The sequence below is a fragment of the Ranitomeya variabilis genome, chromosome 6 (genome assembly GCF_051348905.1).
Source record: "Ranitomeya variabilis isolate aRanVar5 chromosome 6, aRanVar5.hap1, whole genome shotgun sequence".
In the NCBI taxonomy this organism is placed as follows: Eukaryota; Metazoa; Chordata; class Amphibia; order Anura; family Dendrobatidae; genus Ranitomeya; species Ranitomeya variabilis.
Genome location: NC_135237.1, coordinates 459,817,129 through 459,841,451, shown reverse-complemented (window position 1 = coordinate 459,841,451; position 24,323 = coordinate 459,817,129). Strand labels below are relative to the sequence as shown.

At 44.0% G+C, this 24,323-nt stretch overlaps 1 protein-coding gene across 2 annotated transcripts in view; it reads left to right on the top strand.

The window, feature by feature from the left end:
* TOX (thymocyte selection associated high mobility group box) overlaps positions 1–24,323 on the top strand; it is a 382,119-nt gene that overhangs the window by 304,181 nt on the left and 53,615 nt on the right. For both annotated transcript variants that reach the window (XM_077270538.1, XM_077270537.1), the window contains one exon: positions 11,500–11,730. In XM_077270538.1, the coding sequence (XP_077126653.1) occupies positions 11,500–11,730 (231 nt within the window). The remainder of the gene's footprint in view (positions 1–11,499; positions 11,731–24,323) is intronic.

The following is a 24,323-nucleotide window of genomic DNA, read 5'->3' as shown; positions in this document are numbered from 1 at the left end:
GACCCCATTTTGGAAACTAGACCTCCCAAGGAACTAATCTAGATGTGTGGTGAGCACTTTGAACCCCCAAGTGCTTCACAGAAGTTTATAACGCAGAGCCATGAAAATAAAAAATAATTTTTCTTTTCTCAAAAATGATTTTTTAGCCCACAATTTTTTATTTTCCCAAGGGTAACAGGAGAAATTGGACCCCAAAAGTTGTTGTCCAGTTTCTGCTGAGTATGCTGATACCCCATATGTGGGGGTAAACCACTGTTTTGGCACACGTCGGGGTTCGGAAGGGAAGTAGTGACGTTTTGAAATGCAGACTTTGATGGAATGCTCTGTGGGCGTCAGGTTGCGTTTGCAGAGCCCCTGATGTGCCTAAACAGTAGGAACTCCCCACAAGTGACTCCACTTTGGAAACTAGACCCCCAAGGGAACTTATCTAGATGTGTGGTGAGCACTTTGAACCCCCCAGTGCTTCACAGAAGTTTATAACGCAGAGCCGTGAAAATAATAAATGTGTTTCCTTTCCTCAAAAATATTTTTTAGCCCAGAATTTTTTATTTTTGCAAGAGTAATAGGAGAAATTGGACGCCAAAAGTTGTTGTCCAGTTTCTCCTGAGTATGCTGATACCCCATATGTGGGGGTAAACCACTGTTTGGGCATATGCCGGGGCTCGGAAGGGAAGTAGTGACGTTTTGGAATGCAGACTTTGATGGAATGGTCTGCGGGCATCATGTTACGTTTGCAGAGCCCCTGATGTGCCTAAACAGTAGAAACACCCCACAAGTGACCCCATTTTGGAAACTAGACCCCCCAAGGAACTTATCTAGATGTGTGGTGAGCACGTTCAACCCCCAAGTGCTTCACAGAAGTTTACAACGCAGAGTCGTGAAAATAAAAAATCATTTTTCTTTCCTCAAAAAAGATGTTTTAGCAAGCAATTTTTTATTTTCACAAGGGTAACAGGAGAAATTGGACCCCAATATTTGTTGCCCAGTTTGTTGTGAGTACGCTGATACCCCATATGTGGGGGTAGACCACTGTTTGGGCATATGCCGGGGCTCGGAAGGGAAGTAGTGGCATTTGAAATGCAGACTTTGATGGAATGGTCTGCGGGCGTCACATTGCATTTGCAGAGCCCCTGATGTGCCTAAACAGTAGAAACACCCCACAAGTGACCCCATTTTGGAAACTAGACCCCCCAAGGAACTTATCTAGATGTGTGATGAGCACGTTCAACCCCCAAGTGCTTCACAGAAGTTTACAACGCAGAGCCGTGAAAATAAAAAATCATTTTTCTTTCCTCAAAAAAGATGTTTTAGCAAGCAATTTTTTATTTTCACAAGGGTAACAGGAGAAATTGGACCCCAACAGTTGTTGCCCAGTTTGTCCTGAGTACGCTGGTACCCCAAATGTGGGGGTAAACCACTGTTTGGGCGCACGTTGGGGCTTGGAAGGGAGGGAGCACCATTTGACTTTTTGAACGCAAGATTGGCTGGAATCAATGGTGGCGTCATGTTGCGTTTGGAGACCCCTGATGTGCCTAAACAGTGGAAACCCCTCAATTCAAACTTCAACACTAACCCCAACACACCCCTAATCCTAATCCCAACTGTAGCCATAACCCTATTCACAACCCTAACCCCAACACACCCCTAACCACAACCCTAACCCCAACACACCCGTAACCCTAATTCCAACCCTAACCCTAATCCTAACCCTAATCCCAACCCTAACCCTAATCCCAACCCTAACCACAACTGTAACCCCAACACACCCCTAACCCTATCCGTAACCCTAACCACAAGCCTAATCTTAACCCTATTTCCAACCCTAGCCCTATTTCCAACCCTAACTCTAATTCCAACCCTAACCCTAAGGCTATGTGCCCACGTTGCGGATTTGTGTGAGATTTTTCCGCACGATTTTTGAAAAATCTGCAGGTAAAAGGCACTGCGTTTTACCTGCAGATTTACAGCAGATTTCCAGTGTTTTTTTGTGCGGATTTCACCTGCGGATTCCTATTGAGGAACAGGTGTAAAACGCTGCGGAATCCGCACAAAGAATTGACATGCTGCGGAAAATACAACGCAGCGTTTCTGCACGGAATTTTCCGCACCATGGGCACAGTGGATTTGGTTTTCCATAGGTGTACATGGTACTGTAAACCTGATGGAAAACTGCTACGAATTCGCAGCGGCCAATCCGCTGCGGATCCGCGGCCAATCCGCTGCGGATCCGCGGCCAATCTGCTGCGGATCCGTGGCCAATCCGCTGCGGATCCGCGGCCAAATCTGCTCTGTGTGCACATGCCATAACCCTAACCCTACCCCTAACCCTAACCCTACCCCTAGTTCTAACCCTAACCCTAGTGGAAAACGAAAAAAAAAAAATATATGTATTTTCTTTATTTTATTATTGTCCCTACCTATGGGGGTGATAAAGGGGGGGGTTTATTTATTATTTTTTTTATTTTGATCGCTGTGATAGAACCTACCACAGCGATCAAAATGTACTTGTAAGGAATCTGCCGGCTGGCAGATTCGGCGGGCGCACTGAGCATGCGCCCGCCATTTTGGAAGATGGCGGCGCCCAGCGAGGAGACGTACGGACACCAGGAGGATCGGTAAGTATGAAGGGGTGGTGGGGGGTGTATCGGAGCACGGGGGGGTGATCGGACCACAGGGGGGGTGAATCCAAACGAGGGAGCGGACAGGAGGACGGGGGAGCCGGCAGGCGGACGGAGGGGACCGGACCCCATAATGGAGGACTGGGGGGGCGATCGGTGGGTGTGGGGGGGGTCACTTCAGGTTTTCCAGCCATGGCCGATGATATTGCAGCATCGGCCATGGCTGGATTGTAATATTTCACTAGTTTTTTAGGTGAAATATTACAAATCGCTCTGATTGGCAGTTTCACTTTCAACAGCCAATCAGAGCGATCATAGCCACGGGGGGGTGAAGCCACCCCCCCTGGGCTGAAGCACCACTCCCCCTGTCTCTGCAGATCGGGTGAGATTGGAGTTAACCCTTTCACCCGATCTGCAGAGACGCGATCATTCCATGACGCATACGCTGCGTCATAGGTCGGATTGGCACAGACTTTCATGACGCAGCGTATGTGTCAAAGGTCGGGAAGGGGTTAAGAATGTAGCAATACCAAATATGTGTATTTTTCATTTTTAATGGGGCAAAAGGGGGTAATTTGAACTTTTGTGGGGGGTTCATATTTTTAAAAATATATTTTTTTACTGTATTTATTGGTCCCCTTAGATGACTAGAAGTTTTTATCATCTGGCCTTCACAGGTCTATCGTCATGACGAGCACAGAGGTCTTCTTCAGACTCCAGCCTGTCATGCCAACCCACTCATGCCCAGTGATCCCATCACAGGCGTGCAGATGGGAACTTGAAATGACTCGCCTCAATATCAGCGAGTGTTAAATGCCTCTGTCAGAGATTAACAGTGGAATTTAAAGGTTAACAGCAAAGGTAGGAGGTCCACTATTAGAGACACTTAATGGCTTAAATCAGCCATCATCTGCCAGGAAACATGCGGCTCTACATGTGAGCCTGCATCAAAGCCAGGGACATAACATATGACTGTATGTCATATGTCATGAAGGTGCTAATGTTTTAACCTGTATTAAAAATATGAGTTATGGAATCTGAAAGATTAATATATAGGTGCTTCTCACAAAATTTGAATATCATCAAAAAGTTATTTTTTTTCAGTTCTTCAATACAAAAAGTGACTCTCATATATTATATAGAGTCATTACAAACAGAGTCATCTATTTCAAGTGTTTATTTCTGTTAATGTTGATGATTATGGCTTACAGCCAATGAAAACCCAAAAGTCATTATCTCAGTAAATTAGAATACTTTATAACACCAGCTTGAAAAATGATTTTAAAATCCGAATTGTTGGCCTACTGAAATGTATGTGCCGTAAATGCACTCAATACTTGGTCGGCACTCCTTTTACATGAATTACTGCATCAATGCGCGTGGCATGGAGGCGATCAGCCTGTAGCACTGCTGAAGTGTTATGGGAACCCAGGTTGCTTTGATAGCAGTCTTTAGCTCATATATATATTGTTGGACCTGGTTTCTCTCATCTTCCCCTTGACAATACCCCATAGTTTCTCTATGGGGTTAAGGTTTAGGCGAGTTTGCTGGCCAATCAAGCACAGTGATACTGTTGTTTGTAAACCAGGTATTAGTACTTTTGGCAGTGTAGACAAGTACCAAGTCCTGCTGGAGAAATAAATTTCCATCTCCAAAAAGCTTGTGGCAGAGGGAAGCATGAAGTGCACTAAAATTTCCTGGTAGACGGCTGCGCTGACTTTGGTCTTGATAAAACACAGTGGACCTACCCAGCAGATGACATGGCTCCCCAAACAATCACTGATGGAAACTTCACACTAGAGTTTAAGCAGTTTGGAATGTGTGCCTCTCCATTCTTCCTCCAGACTGTAGGACCTTGATTTCCAAATGAAATGCAAAATTTATATTCATCTGAAAACAACACCTTGGACCACTGAGCGACAGTCCAGTTCTTTTTCTCCTTGGCCCAGGTAAGATGCTTTTGGCATTGTCTATTGGTCATGAGTGGCTTGACACAAGGAATGTGACACTTGTAGCCCATGTCCTGGATATGTCTGTGTGTGGTGGCTCTTGAAGCAATGACTCCAGCAGGAGTCCACTCCTTGTGAATCTCCCCCAAATTTTTGAATGACCTTTTCCTAACAATCCTTTCAAGGCTGCGGTTATCCCATTTGCTTATGCATCTTTTTCTGCCCCTCTTTTTCCTTCCACTCAACTTTCCATTAATATGCTTGGATACAGCACTCTGTGAACAGCCAGCTTCTTTAGCAATAGCCTTTTGTGACTTACCCTCCTTGTGGAGTGTGTCAATGACTGCCTTCTGGATGTCTGTGAAGTCAGCAGTCTTCCCCATGATTGTGGAGCCTACTGAAACAGACCAAGGACCTTCTTAAATGCTTAGGAAGCCTTTGCAGGTGTTTTTTTGTTAATTCTAATTTATTGAGATAATGACTTTTGGGTTTTCATTGGCTGTAAGCCATAATCATCAACATTAACAGAAATATACACTTGAAATAGTTCGCTCTGTTTGTAATGACTCTATATAATATATGAGTTTCACTTTTTGTATTGAGGAACTGAAATTAATTAACTTTTTGATGATATTCTAATCTTGTGTGAATCACCAGTAGGTGATAAATCCAACTTTCTCTGTGCTAGTCAGGCTTCATTATTACTCTCTTATTTAGTTTACCAATTGTCTTTATGAACAGTATACATGTTTATTGAGGTTAGTCAGCAAAATAAATTCATCTCTGTCATAATTGCTGCTATATTTTCAAAGATACATAGTTACAAACCAAAGTCCAACCTAAAAGCTTACAGAGTTGTCAGATATCCTGATATCATCTCATGTGTACCTCAGAATGACTCACAATGTCAACAGTAATGACATCTGGTTAGTCCTATTGATTAAGGGTGGGTTTACACTACCCAACTTATGGCATTAAATAACTGCCAGCCATCTGCAGTACTGGTCAAAAATTTGGTCATACACTGTTCATTGAGTGGTTTCCTTTGTTCTTATTGGAATGTGCACATTGCAGACTCAGTCTGAAGGCACAAAACCCACAATCAAAACGTGTGTAAAGAAACGTGTGTAAGAAGATAAACTGTACCAGGGGTACCTCTCTTGTGCCAGTTCCAGAACTGTCGGGGCTGACACCATTGCTGCCAGGGGCAAAGCTTTCCAACCCGGACCGACCTTTGCACTTGACAGCAGGGGGCGGGACGATGATAAAAGGACCTGCGCATGGGAAAGATAGGGCAGACTTGGCAGGAAGACAGGGCACGGAGCAGGGGAAGGTTGGTGCTCCCTCCTCTGAGCATCATGTTAGCAAAGGCCCATGCTGTAGATTCCCTTTGTTCAGTTACACTGACTGTGGACAGACTTCTGCCGGATGCCCGTTGTCCCCCGTGACCGCAAGTTACTGACGCTCCGGGCTGGTGGTTACTGTGCACGTGCCGCCTAAGACAGTCCAGGTGACTTAACCAGAACTGTGTCATTTCTCACCCGCATACTACTGCCGAGCTGAGTCACGCTCCGGCGGGGTTACAGACTGTCCTGCACCCCATATGACGAACTGTAGATCCAGGAACCCGCTTAGTACAATGAGGACTCACCGCCATTGCTGGGAACTGGACCTCCAGCTTCTACAGGACGAAACTGGAGTCATCATGCACCAGTTGCGTAGGCGCCACCGTTGAAACTTAACTCTCTGCAGCCAGGAAGCCGGCGGACTGATAAGTTAACCCTTTTATGAACAGTTGCTTAATCTGTTACCTAGCCCCGCGCTTATATCGTCCTAATATCAATCCCTCATACCCCCTGCTTAACCTATTACCTCTCTGCGTGGAGTATACCCCTGTTAATAAACCCATTAACTCTTGCTTTGCTTCCTGTCCATTACTGCAGCCCGCTACCTGCTCACATGTGAAACAAACCAGAATTTGTGTTAAATGTTAAATCCCTCAAAGTATCCCCCTTTTTACTCTAATAACAGCTTCACGCATCTTTGACATTCTCTCAAGCAGCTTCATCAGCTAGTCTCAATGAACATGTATACCTCATCCAGAGCTCATATGTGGAATTAGCAGCCTTTAGAAAGTGTTTGCAAACTTCAGGTGTTTTTTGCACAGACATTGTTTGCACACAGTTCCATAAAGTGCTGATTCCTATCCCACAACTGTTCTAAATTAGAATATGACAAGTGTTATGGCTGGCGGAACGCACCAAGTATATACAGTATATGAATTATAATAAGTGCGTTCGCAACCCGGGTTCCACCGTACAGGAGAGAACCTGCTGCTAGCAAGTGGTGGCACTATATGGCGATATAAGTGAACTCTGTTACTTTACAGAATCGCTAAGATAGGAAAATGCTGTGCCCTGTTAACCTCACAGAGGATCACAGCTACCTAACAGAGCAGAAAGCAAACAGTGGTCATGCAGTCAGCCTAGCACACGAACAACTCCTCTCCGGTGGAGCCAGAGTTCTAATGGCTATACGCCAGCCCTGAATTCATACACACAAAACTCCTCACCGGAGGTGCCTGGTATTCTAGGGGCTTATTTCAACCCTGGCCAAGCACACATTATCTGCCTGAGCCAGACGCTGAGACCGACGTCTCCGCTGAGCAGGTTCCACTGTGGTTGGAGGAGAATGGGAGACCGCAGCGGACATGGTTCGAGATACCCCCTGTGCAGTGGGCAGGAACTCGACACCTAACAACAAGCATCACATAATTAGATAAAGAGAAACGTCACTTTAAGACATGAAGGTCTGTCAATCTGGAATATTGCTAGAACCTTAAATGTTTCCAAAAATGCAATCATGGAAACCATCAATCACTATGATTAAACTGGCCCTCATGAAGACCAAACCAGGAAAGGAAGACCAAGAATGACATCTGCTGCAGAGGATGAATGCATCAGAGTTACCAACCTCAGAAAACATAAATTTAAGGCATTTTGGATAACCGGTCTTATAAATGATCCAGACATCAAGTAGCACATACATCTCAACATTCTTTCCTCAACCCTCAATCAATTAAAATACTTGCGCATGCCCTTATCATCTCCCGCCTCGACTACAGCAACATCCTTTTCTGTGGCCTCCATGCTAACACTCTCGCACCTCTCCAGTCCATCCTTAACTCTGCTGCCAGACTAATTCATCTCTCCTCGCTACTCCTCCGCTTCTCCCCTCTGCAAATCTCTTCACTGTATCCAATTCCCTCAGCATATTCAGTTCAAATTACTAAAACTGGCCTACAAAGCCATCCATAACCTGTCTCCTCCATATATCTCTGAACTAATCTCCCGATATCTTCCCTCACATAATCTCCCGATATCTTCCCTCACGTAATCTCCGGTCCTTCCAATACCTCCCTCTATTTTCCACACTTATTCGCTCCTCACCTAATTGCCTCCAAGACTTCTCCCGAACATCCTCCATCCTATGGAATTCTGTGCCCCAACACATCCGACTATCAACCACATTTGGATCCTTCAGACGGAACCAGAAAACCCACCTCTTCAAGAAAGCTTACAGCCTGCAATGACCCCCCTGCCTCCTCACCACTACTGGAGCTACCACCTCACAGGAGCTGCTGCAACTCTTAAACCTACTGACTCCTTCCCCACAATCCTGTAGAATGTAAGCCCGCAAGGTCAGGGTCCTCGCCCCTCTGTATCAGTCTGTCATTGTTAGTTTGCTTACTGTAAGTGATATCTGTCATTTGTATGTAACCCCTTCTCATGTACAGCACCATTGAATCAATGGTGCTATATAAATAAATAATAATAATATCTTTGTAAGGAATATGTGATCAAGAGGGAGGGGCATGGAGAGCTGTGTCAGATGACATTTTTTACAATATTACCCGACCGCAACTCAATTGAGATGGTTTGGGATGAATAGGACTACAGAGTGAAGGCAAAGCAGCAAACAAGTACTCAGCACCTTTGGGAACTCCTTCAAGGTCCAGTACATATTTTGGTTGGTTTCACACGTGTTTCTTCACTCATTGTTTTCAAATGTGTTATTTTGTGTGCCTTCAGTCTGAATTTACAATGTGCACATTCCAATAAGATCCAGGAAAACCATTGTATTAACAGGTGTGTCCAAACTTCTGACTGGTTGTTTAATAGTCCATTTACAGATGCAGACTCCATTTTCTATGTACAAAGAATAATCAGTACTAGACTGTCATTATATACAGCAACATTATGTCCTGTTTACACAGGATGTTGGGCATCTGTCATGAATGTGCCGCATTCTGCTGGGACCTGTGGTACATCTGAGATTAGAAGATAACGGTAATTAGTGTAGCACATTCCCTCTTTAAATCTATTCATGAGTTTACATGTTTCTTGTGTATAGGAAATGGTTTAGAGTTTATCGTAGTCTATTGACTGTGATGCTTTTTGGGACCACACCCTTCCATTACATAAACTTGTCTGGCTTCCCCCCATGCGAGCAATAGAATCTACATTATGTTCCTCGCTTCATTGGAGAAAGTGTTCTGGAGAGGCACTCTTGTTGTCTTGAGATTGTTGCCTGCAGTTCTTTGTGAATTCCTCTACCTTCCCCTTTTTGGCGTTCTTTCATGTTGCTTTTCTGCCTCTTTACTGTGCACTCATTTTCCCTTTGTATTTTATCATGGGTGTCTGTTGTTTGATTGTGCCTTGGTGTTCTCCTGTCTGTCCAGCCAGTGTTACCCTTTTACTCCTGCCCCTTTCCTCCCTGCTGGGAGTGTGTGAGCTATGTAGGATTTAGTAGCACAGTGAGGTACGAGACCCAGGCATATCCACCTTTAGGAGGAACCCTGGGATTAGGGATAGAATAGGACCTCCCTAGATTAAGGGACAGTATATGGTCCCTCGTACCCAACTTTTCTATAGTTACAGCATGACAGCATCCGAGAGCAATGATTTCACTGTACAAACAAGTGTTTTGCTCTTTTGTCGGGTAATTGGCAAATTGGCAGCATGCTTACACTACCCAATTATCAGAGCAATAGCATTCCAGTGTTTTTTTCTACAATTCAGTTTTTTAGTAATTCCATCATAACCAGACAGAACAGAATGACATAAATTATGACTAAGGGAACATCATAAATAATATAATCTAAATACTTCTGAAAAGACCATTCTGTGCTATATAGAAATTTATCTTGCATGCATGTATTGGATATCCATCATAGTGAGACATACTGAATGAATAGACATCAATCCTAATGCCATATTATACAAAATTGAGACAGGAATCTACATTACAGTCACAATCTGAATAAATAACAAGATACTCCATATATTGTATTAACTTCATTCTGCAATTAAGGTCAAAGGATATGGACGGCTTTCCAATTACCGTATATCTTTTTTTTGTTCATTTGCTTCCAAAATGCAAAATCAAGCGACCTTCTAAATAGTTGTAATTAAAGGGGTATTCTCATCTCCAAGGTCCTATCCCATTATAAGAAACAAAAAAACTTGCATTTTCGAAATGTAGAACAATTGCACAGAATGAGTGCAAAATATCCCAGACAAAAAGAACCAATGCTAAGCAATATGTTTAAACAGGAGAAAGAGGAGTAGAAAGGTTAAAGTAGTAATTTTTATTTAACAAATGTCTTTAAAATTTACAAATGTTATAAAAATGTATGTAGAAAAGACAGATAAACGAAGGCCAGCCATGAGTGCACACAAGAAGACACCAAATAAAATGACATGTATGTAAAATATAATATGGGTAAGAGCAACCCAACACCAGCCTATAAATGCCTATCCATATCACACCATGTCGGCATAAATGCAGGGTTGGGGAGCATACAGTTTGCCACAGGTGTGTTCTTTTGTGCATTCATGGCTGGTCTTCGTTTGTCTTTTCTTTTCTACATACCTTTTTATAGCAATTGTGAATTTTAAAGAAATTTGTTAAATAAAAATTACTACTTTAACCTTTCTACTCCTCATTTTCCTGCTTATTCCTAATATCCCAATATGTAGTAGGTGTAGTAATAATAATAATATTAGCAAATACCTCCTATTAGAAATGTATTGTAGTTCTTCTGGTTCACTATGTTGCACGCCCCGTGTGCAGGGCATTGCAGTAGCTTAGGTTTACATGGTTAGTTGTTAGGAACCATGTATACCTTAGCTACTGCATTGCCCTGCACATGGGGTAAGCAACATAGTTAACCAAAGGACTGTGCTACATTTCTAATTGGAGGTATTTGTTATTATTATTATTATTATTATTATTACTATTAATAATGTTTTTACACCCACTACATATTGGAATAGTATCTTGGAAATGGGAACACCCCTTTATTTGCCTCTGATATTATAGACCCAAGGGTATTGGTTGCCCCATTTGGGATACTTATGGCATATTGTTATTTATAACAAGTGAATAGAATGAGTCATGGTGTTGTCAAATAATAAAAGAGCTATGCTCTAATTTCGTATTTTATATAAGGCAAGATGTTGGCAAAAAATACTAGAAGCTTTTGTATTTAACATAGGGTCAGATGTTATATTTATGGGTGCAAATATAACCATTTTTATTGAGCCCAAAATCTGAAGTTCCAATTTTAAAGTGTAGGTATCTAGAACTGTACTATGGGTTTTACCATCTATTTACGATCTGCTGTATGATTTTTCTTCCCATCTTTTAGTTGCTACTAATGTAAAAGCATTTGTAATTCTGGTAACACTACTGAAGTTTGTTTTCTCTCAACAATGTGATAAAGGGTCATCCTTGACTTTGCTGTAGAGCCATCGGCATTTTTGTTACACCCCGATACATACAATTGATCTATCTTCTCTTAGTTCTTTTTGCTATTGATAGTTATTCTTCGGTAAAAGATAAATAAAACATTTCTCTTTCTATTACAGATCAATAGTGCTGAGAAACGGCCAGCCCCAGACATGGGAAAGAAGCCAAAAACTCCTAAAAAGAAGAAAAAGAAGGACCCAAATGAGCCCCAGAAGCCAGTGTCTGCCTATGCACTATTCTTCCGGGACACACAAGCAGCCATCAAAGGCCAAAATCCAAACGCTACCTTTGGAGAAGTATCCAAAATAGTAGCCTCAATGTGGGACGGACTAGGAGAGGAGCAAAAACAGGTAACTGTTTTGCAAAACTGTGCAAAAAAAAAAAGACTTTTTAATGTCTGAAAAGAGATTTAAATGTAGAGTCACTTTCATATTTAGTTTTTCTAAAATGAAAGTTTTATTCCATGGCAGGCATAAGAGCTATTGTATTTTTAGCCTCCTAGAATTACAGTTCTTTGAAAAGCTTTTGTGCGCCATCAGTTGCCATCTCGGTTTTTTTCTCTATTATAAAGATGAATTGAAATTCTCACCATCCAAAAATATGCTACTTATAATCCTCCTCAGCACTCTGTTTCTAAGAGTCCACCAACTGTGTAAGAGACTGCAGTCCCACCGAGCATGGGCACATAGACAACCTCCGAAATATCCTGCAGCCACATGTGCAATGTTCTTTTTGTGCTCAAAAAAGAAATGCCTGTTGTGTTATAAGGAATTACAGGTACATCAATAGGCAATGTAAGGCTTTTATTAAGATTACTTTCAAAGACTCGTACAGTTACTGCATCTTACAGAGTCATCATTGCAAGGATCCATGTATTCGATATATTTTGTTACATTATAGCAAATCAATGAAATTGCTGTAACCGATAAACTAGTGATATTTAAAATGTAATATATTGCCCTGTGGATCATCAAAGCCACTAACATTCCATCTTTTTAAATACTGAAAGTACTCATTTCATTTTGAGCTATTATGAGCCTAAATTCCAGAAAACATAAATCTATATTTTTCATCTCTCAATTTTCAATCGAATTAGATTTTTTAAAAACTTTTAACTCTCAGCCAGACACATCTATAAAGTCATAACATAATAGCCATATAGCAAAATAATACATTTCTGACAGTCTGGAGCTGCCACTAGGAGGAGCTTTACTAAAGATTAATTTATTATTGAGTTCACTTGGATCTCCTGTACATAGGATCGTAGTCTCTAGACCTATGTAATAGCGTTACGGGCAGACTGAATGTTTTCATTTATCTCAACGGTGAAAGAGCAGATGGACTAGAGTCAATGTACAGTCAGGCTTGGACTGGCCCACAGGAGAACAGGAGAATCCTCCGGTGGGCCCCCATGCGGGAATGTGCTCTCCACTCAACCTTTATGAGAATTCATTGGCACAATACACTTGCTTCACTATGTTCAGACAATAGCATCATCCCAACATTAATTTAACAATCAAATCTGTTTATTATTATATAGAAAAATAGGTAAACTTGTGAATGAGAGCAATGTGATATTTGCATGTAGGTGATCAGTAGGCCAACAGAGTCAATGTTACTGGTGGTCCCTTGGCACTCCAGTCCAGCACTGCATACAGTACAGTGTTGTGGATTCTGTTTTTGGGCTCCCTCTGGTGGTTACAGCTGGTACTGGGTGACTTTGGTGGGTTGCGGTCTCTGGTTTCCACCTGTCCATCAGAGGCTGGGTGTTTCCTATTTAATCTGGCTTTCCTGTCATTCCCTTGCCGGCTATCAATGTATCAGTGTGTCTCTGTTACCTTTGCTACCTGCTCCTAGGCCTTCAAGACAAGCTAAGTCTGGATTTCCCTGTTTCATGTTTGCTTTCATGTTTTTAGTCCAGCTTGCAGATATGTAATTCTCTGCTGCTGGTTGCTCTAGTGGGCTGAAATTACCACTCATGTACCATGAGTTGGCACATGAGTTCAAGTAATTTCAGGATGGTATTTTGAAGGGTTTTAAGCTGACCGCGCAGTTCACCTTTTGTATCCCCTGCTATCTAGCTTAAGCGGGCCTCATTTTGCTGAATCTGTTTTCATAACTACGTTTGTGCCTTCCTCTCATTTCACCGTCATTATATGTGGGGGGCTGCTATTTCTGTGGGAATATTTCTCTGGAAGCAAGATAGGTCTGTGATTCTTCTGATAGGGGTAGCTAGATCTCCGGCTGGCGCGAGACATCTAGAGTCCCCCCAGGAACGTTCCCCGGCTGCTGTTAGTTGAGTGTTGAGGTTCAGGATCGCGGTCAGCTCAGGTTCCATCACCCTAGAGCTCGTCCTGTTTTTGCCCGTGTTATGTGTTTAATTCCCTGCCATTGGGAACATGACAGTATAGCCGGCCCACAAAGTGTTAATTGTTTGGGCTGAAGCAGGAGAAAAAGAAGTGTTGAAGGGAATTTTTTTTTTTTTTTTTTTTCCCCTCAGAGTTTTGCTGCCTAGCCCTTAATTGCTGTCTAGCTGCTTCTTACCTCCCCTTAACCCTTGAATGGCTCTGACCTTAGCTGTTTAACATGGATGTCCAGAGTTTGGCTTCCAGCCTGAATAATCTTGCTGCAAAAGTTCAAAACATACAGGATTTTGTTGTTCACACTCCTATGTCTGAACCTAGAATTCCTATTCCAGAGTTTTTTTCTGGAGATAGATCTACCTTCCTGAATTTCAGGAACAATTGCAAATTGTTTCTTTCTTTGAAATCTCGCTCCTCTGGAGACCCTGCTCAGCAGGTCATGATTGTAATATCTTTCCTGCGGGGCGACCCTCAGAATTGGGCATTTGCATTGGCACCAGGGGATCCTGCATTGCTCAGTGTGGATGCGTTTTTTCTGGCACTGGGATTGCTCTATGAGGAACCTAACCTGGAGATTCAGGCTGAAAAGGCTTTATTAGCCCTCTCTCAGGGGCATGATGAAGCGGAAGTATATTGTCAAAAATTTCGGAAATGGTTGGTGCTTACTCAGTGGAATGAGTGCGCCCTGGCTGCAAACTTCAGAGATGGTCTTTCTGAGGCCATTAAGGATATTATGGTGGGGTTCCCTGCGCCTACAGGTCTGAATGAGTCTATGGCTATGGCCATTCAGATTGATCGGCGTTTACGGGAGCGCAAACCTGTGCACCAGTTGGCGGTGTCTTCTGAACAGGCACCTGAGACTATGCAATGTGATAGAATTCAGTCCAGAAGTGAACGGCAAAATTATAGGCGGAAAAATGGATTGTGTTTTTATTGTGGTGATTCAGCTCATGTTATATCAGCATGCTCTAAACGCACAAAAAAGGTTGATAAATCTTTTGCCATTAGTACTCTGCAGTCTAAATTCATTTTGTCTGTAACTCTGATTTGTTCGCTGTCATCCATTTCCGTCGATGCCTATGTGGATTCGGGCGCTGCCCTGAGTCTTATGGATTGGTCATTTGCCAAACGCTGCGGTTTTAGTCTGGAGCCTCTGGAAGTTCCTATTCCTTTGAAGGGTATTGACTCTACACCATTGGCTATGAATAAACCGCAGTGTAACAACTCTGCTGGCATCACGGCATGGCCTCGCATTTCTCACACGATCTTACCCACTGCTCCAGGCCATGATGTGGTTTCTGTTTCTTGCCAGCTCCATGTTCTGTGTCTCTGCTCTCTGCATGCTTCATAGTTCTGTGTATAGAGGGGCGGCGCCTGAACTCTCTGGTTCTTATAGGAATCAGGTGCATCTGTCCAATCCATTCCTGACCAATTGCAAGGAGACCTCCAGTATTTAGTTCAGCTCCACCCAGTGGTCTGGGCCTGTGCAATGTGTTAGCTCAGTTAGTGTCTTGCTTCTGAGTTTGCCTGGCCTTGCTCTGAGTTACTCCCTCTCTGGAGGATTCTCTGTGTTATTTCCTTGGTCTTGTTGTCCGCCCACCAGGAGGCAGAATATCCTGGTCCCAGTGTCTTTGTCCTTGTGTCTTGTTCCATTGCCTTGTCTGCACTTAGTCTTACCTCGGTCTCCTAGTCTTTGGCTTCCTTCCCTGTTGTCTTTCCTTGTATTCTCAGTCTGCTTACACTCCGCACTCTTGCAGCTCTGCCTGCTCTGAACCTTTGTGACTTTACCTCTGCTCCTCACTTCTGCGTTTCTGCTCCTTTCTACTCAGCTTATCTTCTGCTGTTGCAGTTATCCCTTGCTGCAGCTTCTCTCCACATTCTTTGTGGCTCTGCTCAGCTTTGCTGCAGAGACCCCTCCCGCAGCTCCTCTCCGCTCCTTGCGGTTCTACCTGGCTCCGCTCCTTGCGGTTCTACCTGGCTCCGCTCCTTGCGGTTCTACCTGGCTCCGCTCCTTGCGGTTCTACCTGGCTCCTCTCCTTGCGGTTCTACCTGGCTCCGCTCCTTGCGGTTCTACCTGGCTCCGCTCCTTGCGGTTCTAATTCTCCTGCACTTGGTTCCGCCGCCAGCTCTTGGCTCCGCCTCCTGCCTGTCTGCACTTGGCTCCGCCTCCAGCTCTTGGCTCCACCTCCTGCGGTTTTGCACTTGGCTCCGCCTCCTGCTCTTGGCTCCGCCTCCTGCATTTCTGTTCTTGGCTCTAGCTCCTGTGCTTTCGCTCTGCATCCGCTCTTGCGGTCTTTATCTACTTATTCCTAGGTCCTCGTGTCTGAACAGGTTCTTACCCGTTCTACATACCTGCTTGCAGACCGGTCCCTACCGGTTCTTCCAGTGTACCAGTCTTGTCCACCAGTCCTGCCAGAGAGCCAGCTGTGCCCGCCTGCCTTGCCAGAGAGCCAGCCGTGCCCGCCTGCCTACCAGAGAGCCAGCCGTGCCCGCCTGCCTGACAGTGTTCCTGTTGTACCCGTCTGCCTGCCTATGTGCCAGCCGTGCCCGCTTGCTTGTCTATGTTCCGTTCCCTGGTGGGATCAGCAGCCACAACCAGACTCCACCCTGGAGTGGTACCTGGTAGCTTCCTATTGCACAAGTCTGACCTCACCATCAGAGGCTCCAGCGAACACCTAGGAAGCTACTTAGTTACGCCCCTTCCAGGGAGGTTTGGTCTGTGGTCCAGTGGGGCCACTCCCCCGCACGCCCGCGCCAACCAGTCTGGGCGCGAGCATGACACGCAGTACTGGACACAAGTGACCATGCGCATGACTCCCGTTCATCAGGAGGTGATTCGCTTCCTTGTACTGTATAATTTACATGATGTACTAGTGCTTGGTCTGCCATGGTTACAAACTCATAATCCAGTCCTGGATTGGAAAACAATGTCTGTGTTAAGCTGGGGATGTCAGGGGGTTCATGATGATGCACCTCTGATTTCAATCGCTTCATCTACTCCTTCTGAGGTCCCTGCGTTTTTGTCTGACTATCGGGATGTTTTTGAGGAGCCTAAGCTCAATTCGTTCCCTCCTCATAGGGATTGTGACTGTGCTATAGAATTAATTCCTGGCAGTAAGTTCCCTAAGGGTCGTTTATTTAATCTGTCAGTGCCAGAGCATACTGCTATGCGGAATTATATTAAGGAGTCCTTGGAAAAGGGACATATTCATCCATCTTCGTCCCCTCTGGGAGCAGGTTTTTTTTTCGTGGCAAAAGAAGATGGTTCCCTGAGGCCTTGTATAGATTATCGCCTTCTGAATAAGATTACAGTCAAATATCAGTATCCATTGCCATTATTGACTGATTTGTTTGCTCGCATTAAGGGGGCTAGGTGGTTCACTAAGATAGATCTTCGCGGTGCGTATAATCTTGTGCGGATAAAGCAGGGTGATGAGTGGAAAACCGCATTTAATACGCCTGAGGGCCATTTTGAGTATTTGGTAATGCCTTTTGGACTTTCTAATGCTCCTTCAGTCTTTCAGTCCTTTATGCACAATATTTTCCGTGAATATCTGGATAAGTTTATGATTGTGTATTTGGATGATATTTTGGTGTTTTCTGATGACTGGGAGTCTCATGTTCTACAGGTCAGGAAGGTGTTTCAAATCCTGCGGGCCAATTCTCTGTTTGTGAAGGGCTCAAAATGTCTCTTCGGAGTCCAGAAGATTTCTTTTTTGGGGTACATTTTTTCTCCTTCTACTATTGAGATGGATCCCGTCAAGGTTCAGGCGATTTGTGACTGGACACAACCTACATCTGTTAAGAGTCTTCAGAAGTTCTTGGGTTTTGCTAATTTTTATCGTCGGTTCATTACTAATTTTTCCAGTGTTGTTAAACCTTTGACTGATTTGACTAAAAAGGGTGCTGATGTTGCTAATTGGTCTCCTACGGCTGTGGAGGCCTTTCAGGAACTTAAGCGCCGGTTTTCTTCTGCTCCTGTGTTATGTCAACCAGATGTTTCACTTCCTTTTCAGGTTGAGGTTGATGCTTCCGAGATTGGAGCGGGGGCGGTTTTGTCACAGAGAAGTTCCGATGGCTCGGTGATGAAGCCATGTGCGTTCTTTTCTAGAAAATTCTCGCCCGCAAGCGCAATTATGATGTGGGTAATCGGGAGCTTTTGGCCATGAAGTGGGCATTTGAGGAGTGGCGTCATTGGCTTGAGGGTGCTAGACATCGTGTGGTGGTCTTGACTGATCACAAAAATCTGATTTACCTTGAGTCTGCCAGGCGTCTGAATCCTAGACAGGCTCGTTGGTCGTTGTTTTTTTCTCGTTTCAATTTTGTGGTTTCATACCTGCCAGGTTCAAAGAATGTGAAGGCAGATGCTCTTTCCAGGAGTTTTGTGCCTGACTCTCCTGGAGACTCTGGGCCTACTGGTATCCTTAGGGATGGGGTAATATTGTCCGCCGTCTCCCCAGACTTGCGACGTGCATTGCAGGAGTTTCAGGCGGATAAACCTGATCGTTGTCCACCAGAAAGACTGTTTGTTCCGGATGATTGGACCAGTAGAGTCATCTCCGAGGTCCATTCTTCTGTGTTGGCTGGTCATCCTGGAATATTTGGTACTAGAGACTTGGTGGCCAGGTCTTTTTGGTGGCCTTCCTTGTCAAGGGATGTGCGCACCTTTGTGCAGTCTTGTGAAGTGTGTGCTCGGGCTAAGCCTTGCTGTTCTCGGGCCAGTGGGTTGTTGTTATCCTTGCCTATCCCGAAGAGGCCTTGGACGCACATTTCCATGGATTTTATTTCAGATCTCCCTGTCTCACAGAAAATGTCCGTTATCTGGGTTGTGTGTGACCGCTTTTCTAAGATGGTTCATTTGGTACCCTTGCCTAAGTTGCCTTCCTCCTCTGAGTTGGTCCCTTTATTTTTTCAGAACGTGGTTCGTTTGCATGGGATTCCGGAGAATATCGTTTCTGACAGGGGATCCCAGTTTGTGTCTAGATTTTGGCGGACGTTTTGTGCTAAGATGGGCATTGATTTGTCTTTCTCGTCTGCATTCCATCCTCAGACGAATGGCCAGACGGAGTGAACTAATCAGACCTTGGAAACTTATTTAAGGTGTTTTGTTTCTGCTGATCAAGATGACTGGGTTGCCTTTTTGCCACTGGCCGAATTCGTCCTTAATAATCGGGCTAGTTCTGCTACTTTGGTTTCTCCTTTCTTTTGTAATTCGGGGTTTCATCCTCGTTTTTCCTCTGGTCAGGTGGAGCCTTCGGATTGTCCTGGAGTGGACGTGGTGGTGGACAGGCTACATCAGATTTGGAATCAGGTGGTGGACAATTTGAAGTTGTCTCAGGAGAAGACTCAGCAGTTTGCTAATCGCCGTCGCCGCGTGGGTCCCCGACTTCTTGTTGGGGACTTCGTGTGGTTGTCTTCTCGTTTTGTCCCTATGAAGGTCTCTTCTCCTAAGTTCAAGCCTCGGTTCATCGGTCCTTATAAGATCTTGGAGATTCTTAACCCTGTATCTTTTCGTTTGGATCTCCCAGCATCGTTTGCTATTCATAATGTGTTCCATCGGTCGTTATTGCGGAGGTATGAGGTGCCCGTTGTTCCTTCGGTTGAGCCTCCTGCTCCGGTGCTGGTGGAGGGAGAATTGGAGTATGTTGTTGAGAAGATCTTGGATTCTCGTGTTTCCAGACGTAAACTCCAGTATTTGGTTAAGTGGAAGGGTTATGGTCAGGAGGATAATTCCTGGGTGGTCGCCTCTGATGTTCATGCGACTGATTTGGTCCGCGCCTTCCATAGAGCTCATCCTGATCGCCCTGGGGGTTCTCGTGAGGGTTCGGTGACCCCTCCTCAAGGGGGGGGTACTGTTGTGGATTCTGTTTTTGGGCTCCCTCTGGTGGTTACAGCTGGTACTGGGTGACTTTGGTGGGTTGCGGTCTCTGGTTTCCACCTGTCCATCAGAGGCTGGGTGTTTCCTATTTAACCTGGCTTTCCTGTCATTCCCTTGCCGGCTATCAATGTATCAGTGTGTCTCTGTTACCTTTGCTACCTGCTCCTAGGCCTTCAAGACAAGCTATGTCTGGATTTCCCTGTTTCATGTTTGCTTTCATGTTTTTAGTCCAGCTTGCAGATATGTAATTCTCTGCTGCTGGTTGCTCTAGTGGGCTGAAATTACCACTCATGTACCATGAGTTGGCACATGAGTTCAAGTAATTTCAGGATGGTATTTTGAAGGGTTTTAAGCTGACCGCGCAGTTCACCTTTTGTATCCTCTGCTATCTAGCTTAAGCGGGCCTCATTTTGCTGAATCTGTTTTCATAACTACGTTTGTGCCTTCCTCTCATTTCACCGTCATTATATGTGGGGGGCTGCTATTTCTGTGGGAATATTTCTCTGGAGGCAAGATAGGTCTGTGATTCTTCTGATAGGGGTAGCTAGATCTCCGGCTGGCGCGAGACGTCTAGAGTCCCCCCAGGAACGTTCCCCGGCTGCTGTTAGTTGAGTGTTGAGGTTCAGGATCGCGGTCAGCTCAGGTTCCATCACCCTAGAGCTCGTCCTGTTTTTGCCCGTGTTATGTGTTTAATTCCCTGCCATTGGGAACATGACAGTACAGAGGTGTATCTAGGTTTTCTGGCACCTGGGGTAAGAATTCAGTGTGGCGCCCTTCCCCCCCCAGCACATATGCGATTTACACACTTAGTCACGTGTCGATGAGCTGCTCTCCATAATTCTCCAATGTTCAGTGAAAAACTGAGAGAAGCTCGTTGTCACATGACCGTCAATATGAAAATCCCATATGAGTGAAGGGCCATGTGATGACTGATGGAACCTGCAGAGCTGAATCTTGACAGTGAGGATATTACACTGTTAGGATTGGCTACAGAACCTCATTTTATAAGTAAAAGGTGCATCCAGATTTGAGATCAAAGTCTGCAGTCATTCTATGTGATTGCAGGCTTCTGAATTCTCATAGAGCATGCACTGCACACTCTTAGGATTCTCCCTTGCCAGTGGCAAGAGTGGACGGTCATGTCAGCACAAGTATTTGATTTGTATACTTCTGATCACATTCTGAATATACATGTCCGCCTCACTCAATTCATTTTTATTGAGTAAGGCCACATGTGTCTAGTCAGTATGTGACTGCATGAATGCAAATCACCAGCAGGAGAGAATCCTGACAGCGTGCAGTGCGCACTGTGAGAATTCAGAAGTCTGCAGTCACATAGAATGACTGCAGACTCAGCACAAACTTAGACAACCCCTTTAATGCTCCTAATATAAATAAATTATGAGAATTAGTCAGTATCACAAAAAAGCATTACATCCAGGTACCTGATAGGTGACGTCTCTGGAGTCATTCTTTTATTCTTCATCTTGTCTAGATCTTCTCTGCAGACTTCCATCTTCTCCAGTCTTCTGCAGAACATCCCCACTTGATGCCCTTAAAGATATCAGTGTCATTATAATGCTCATGAATAAAAATATCTGCCCTACACTAAGCCCCTGAATAAATAATTGCCCCTACTATATTCCCTGCACAAGATATGACCCTCACACTGTACTTCTTATGGTACATACCCTCCACATTGCCCACTCCTTTCCATACTGGGCCCTCTCTTCACACTGTCCCCTATACTGCCCAGTCTCTATACTGTGCTCATTCATTCCACTCCTGCTTGGCATACTGTCTCCTCCTGGCTGTGACCTTACACTGTTCCTCACACTACTCAGTCTCTATTTTGTGCCCACTCGCACTTTCCTCCCCACATATTGTCTCCTCACGTTTCCCCTTCCCTCCTCATGTACCCCCCTGCTAACCAAACTCTCTTCTCACATATTTACTCCTTCGCTCTCCATATTTCCTCCTCACAGATCTCCAACTCCCCATACTGTGTCCACACACATCCCATCACCCTCGCTCCCCATAGTTCCTCCTCACTCATCACCCTCACTCCTAATACTGTGTTCACACACATTTTTTCCCCTTTCTACTCATACTGTGTCGACACCCATCTCCCCACTGACACATGTGCGCAGCCCCATAGAATAACATGTGTACAAGTGCTATCCACGAAAACCACGGATAGCACTCGTCCGATATAATCGGTCATGTGCACGAGCTCCAAGAGTGATTTATCAAAACTACAGCAAGCAGCCCAGTTAGTGGCATACTGCTGAAATCAGGGTCTCTGTCTCTGCTTTATGCTGTTCTCAGAATAAGTGGCAAAAAAACTGACGACAGATTCACTTTAAAATATTCTCAAAACACAATGATGCAAAAACAAAAAAATACTAGGTCCTCCAGGCCAAAAATCAAGAGGTTAATACCGACAAGTTGGATATGCAACTCCTTTGTCCATTTTTTTTTTTTTGAGACAAAATAACATCAACCTACCTTTATAATGGAGCTGCGGTAACCTTGAAGGGAAATACATGTATTTAACATCAACAAAGACAATTATTTCAGAATCCTCAGATATTTTGTGAAAAAACACGAGCTGCAGGAAGGAGATGTGGAAGCAGGTTTATTATAGAGGATTCTTTTTGTTTTGTTCATTGGCAGCATACAAAGGACTTTTCTAGCTTTCATTTTCTTCAGAATGTCAGTCAGCGCCTGTTTTGTTTGAATATCTATCTAATTCTTATTTTATTGAACAATGGTCTGCAGGTTTAGGCAGCTGTGGAACAGTTTACAATGTACTAGAGCAATAAAATCACTGTTTTATATTAAGGAAGAAAAAACATACCTGTTCTATAAAAAAAAGTCAGTAAATGTGACTGTTTATTAGACTAAACTTTTCCACAGACCTGAAATTCCAGCATTATGGCTCCTCCTATTCTGAGTATTATAGAACATTTCTGTTTTATGAATTTCCTATATGACTAATGACCTATTTTATTTAAAAAAATGCACCATCAAAAGGGTATACATATATATTACCAATGAAATAAAAGAATAAACTCTGAGGGCAGTGGGAGTGAAAGTCCATAGATGTTTCCACATTTTGGTCTACTCTACTTAGCAGTCATGATATTATATTTTATGGTAAAAATTGTAAAATTGTTAAAGAGCAATGCTATAAATGAGTTTTCACATTCTACAACCCAATTTTCACCGATTATTTCCTTTCTAGTGATGAGCTGTAGTCTGTGGGCAAATCATCTTAACAACAAGTTATAAATTTCCCTGCAGTGTCTCCATTGGAGAGATGAGGCATTGCATGATTTTTATTGAAAACAATTAGCTGTCCATGTTAGATATGAATATGCCGGGTTCTCGAGAGTGAGAGATGCCCTTTGTTGCCGATAGTGAAACTTTCTTAATTAAAGGGATTGTCTCTGGAAATATGCTCTGCACATATCCACTATAAAGCAGGGGCAGATACAAACAGAAGAGGTGCAAGAACAGTGCATTGGCCCTTTGCAGACTAATAGTTCATCATAAATGTACCCCTTTATGTGTCTGTGACAAATGCTGATTACAGATTTTGCGATAGAAGTATCCCCTTATACCTTGGGTATCTGTTCGCCTTGAAAAGGTTGCACAACTGGTATGTCCACCCCCTCTAAGGTCATATGGACATTATGGAAGGGGGTACTCAGTAAATTAATGCAGGGAACCGCTTCAGAGCTAGCATGTGTGGATCAATGCCAAGTGTAGTAGAATGAGGTTGTCTTTGTTAAGTCAATTTCGTCAAAGGGTTTGACCACTACTCAGACAACCCCTTCTCAATCCCTATGTTTCCCCCAAATAAAATATTAAGACTTCGCCATAACGTTGCTGTGGGCTTCATACAGTCTGATCAGAATGATAAACTAAGAACCTCATGTTCAGTTATATATATTTTTTCCCTGCAGCATTAGATTAATGTATGATTTTTTGGAGGTGCTATCTATTTTATTTTTCCAGCATACTTCAAAGGGTTTGACCACTACTCAGACAACCACTTCCCAACCCCTATATTTCCCCCAAGTAAAATATTAAAACTTATAATCACCTCTGTTGTTGGTGCTGTTCCAGACACTGCCTCTCCCAGGGCTCACATGACATTGTTATGTCAATTGATCCCTGCGGCCAAGCAGAACTGACTTCACTCTCCTCTCTTTCAACCATAATTGACATCCAGAGGAAATGAAAGAGCAGCCATAGCTCTCACTTCCAAAGGATGTCTGATTTGTCTGAAGGAGGGGAGAGTGAGGCCAGTGCTATTTGGCAGCAGGGATCGCATAGCATAGCAATGTCATGTGCTACGAGAGTTAGTCTTGACACCGCTAGAACAGCACCAACACCGGAGTTGAGTATAAATGTTAATATTTTACTGGGGAGGAACCTATGGATTGTGAAGCAGTTGTCCAAATAGTAGAAATACACTGTTAGGTGTTGAGTTCCCACTGCTGCACTGGGGGAATCTCGAGCCATGTCCTCTGCAGTCTCCCATTCTTCACCAGCCGCAGAGGAGCCTGCTCAGCAGAGATGTCGGTCTCAGCATCTTGCTCAAGCCGATGCTGTGCAGCTGGTTGCTGCTGCTGTCCCAGGTTTAGCTATTGTAACCAGCATTGATCAGCGGTGAGCAGACGCTCCAGGGACT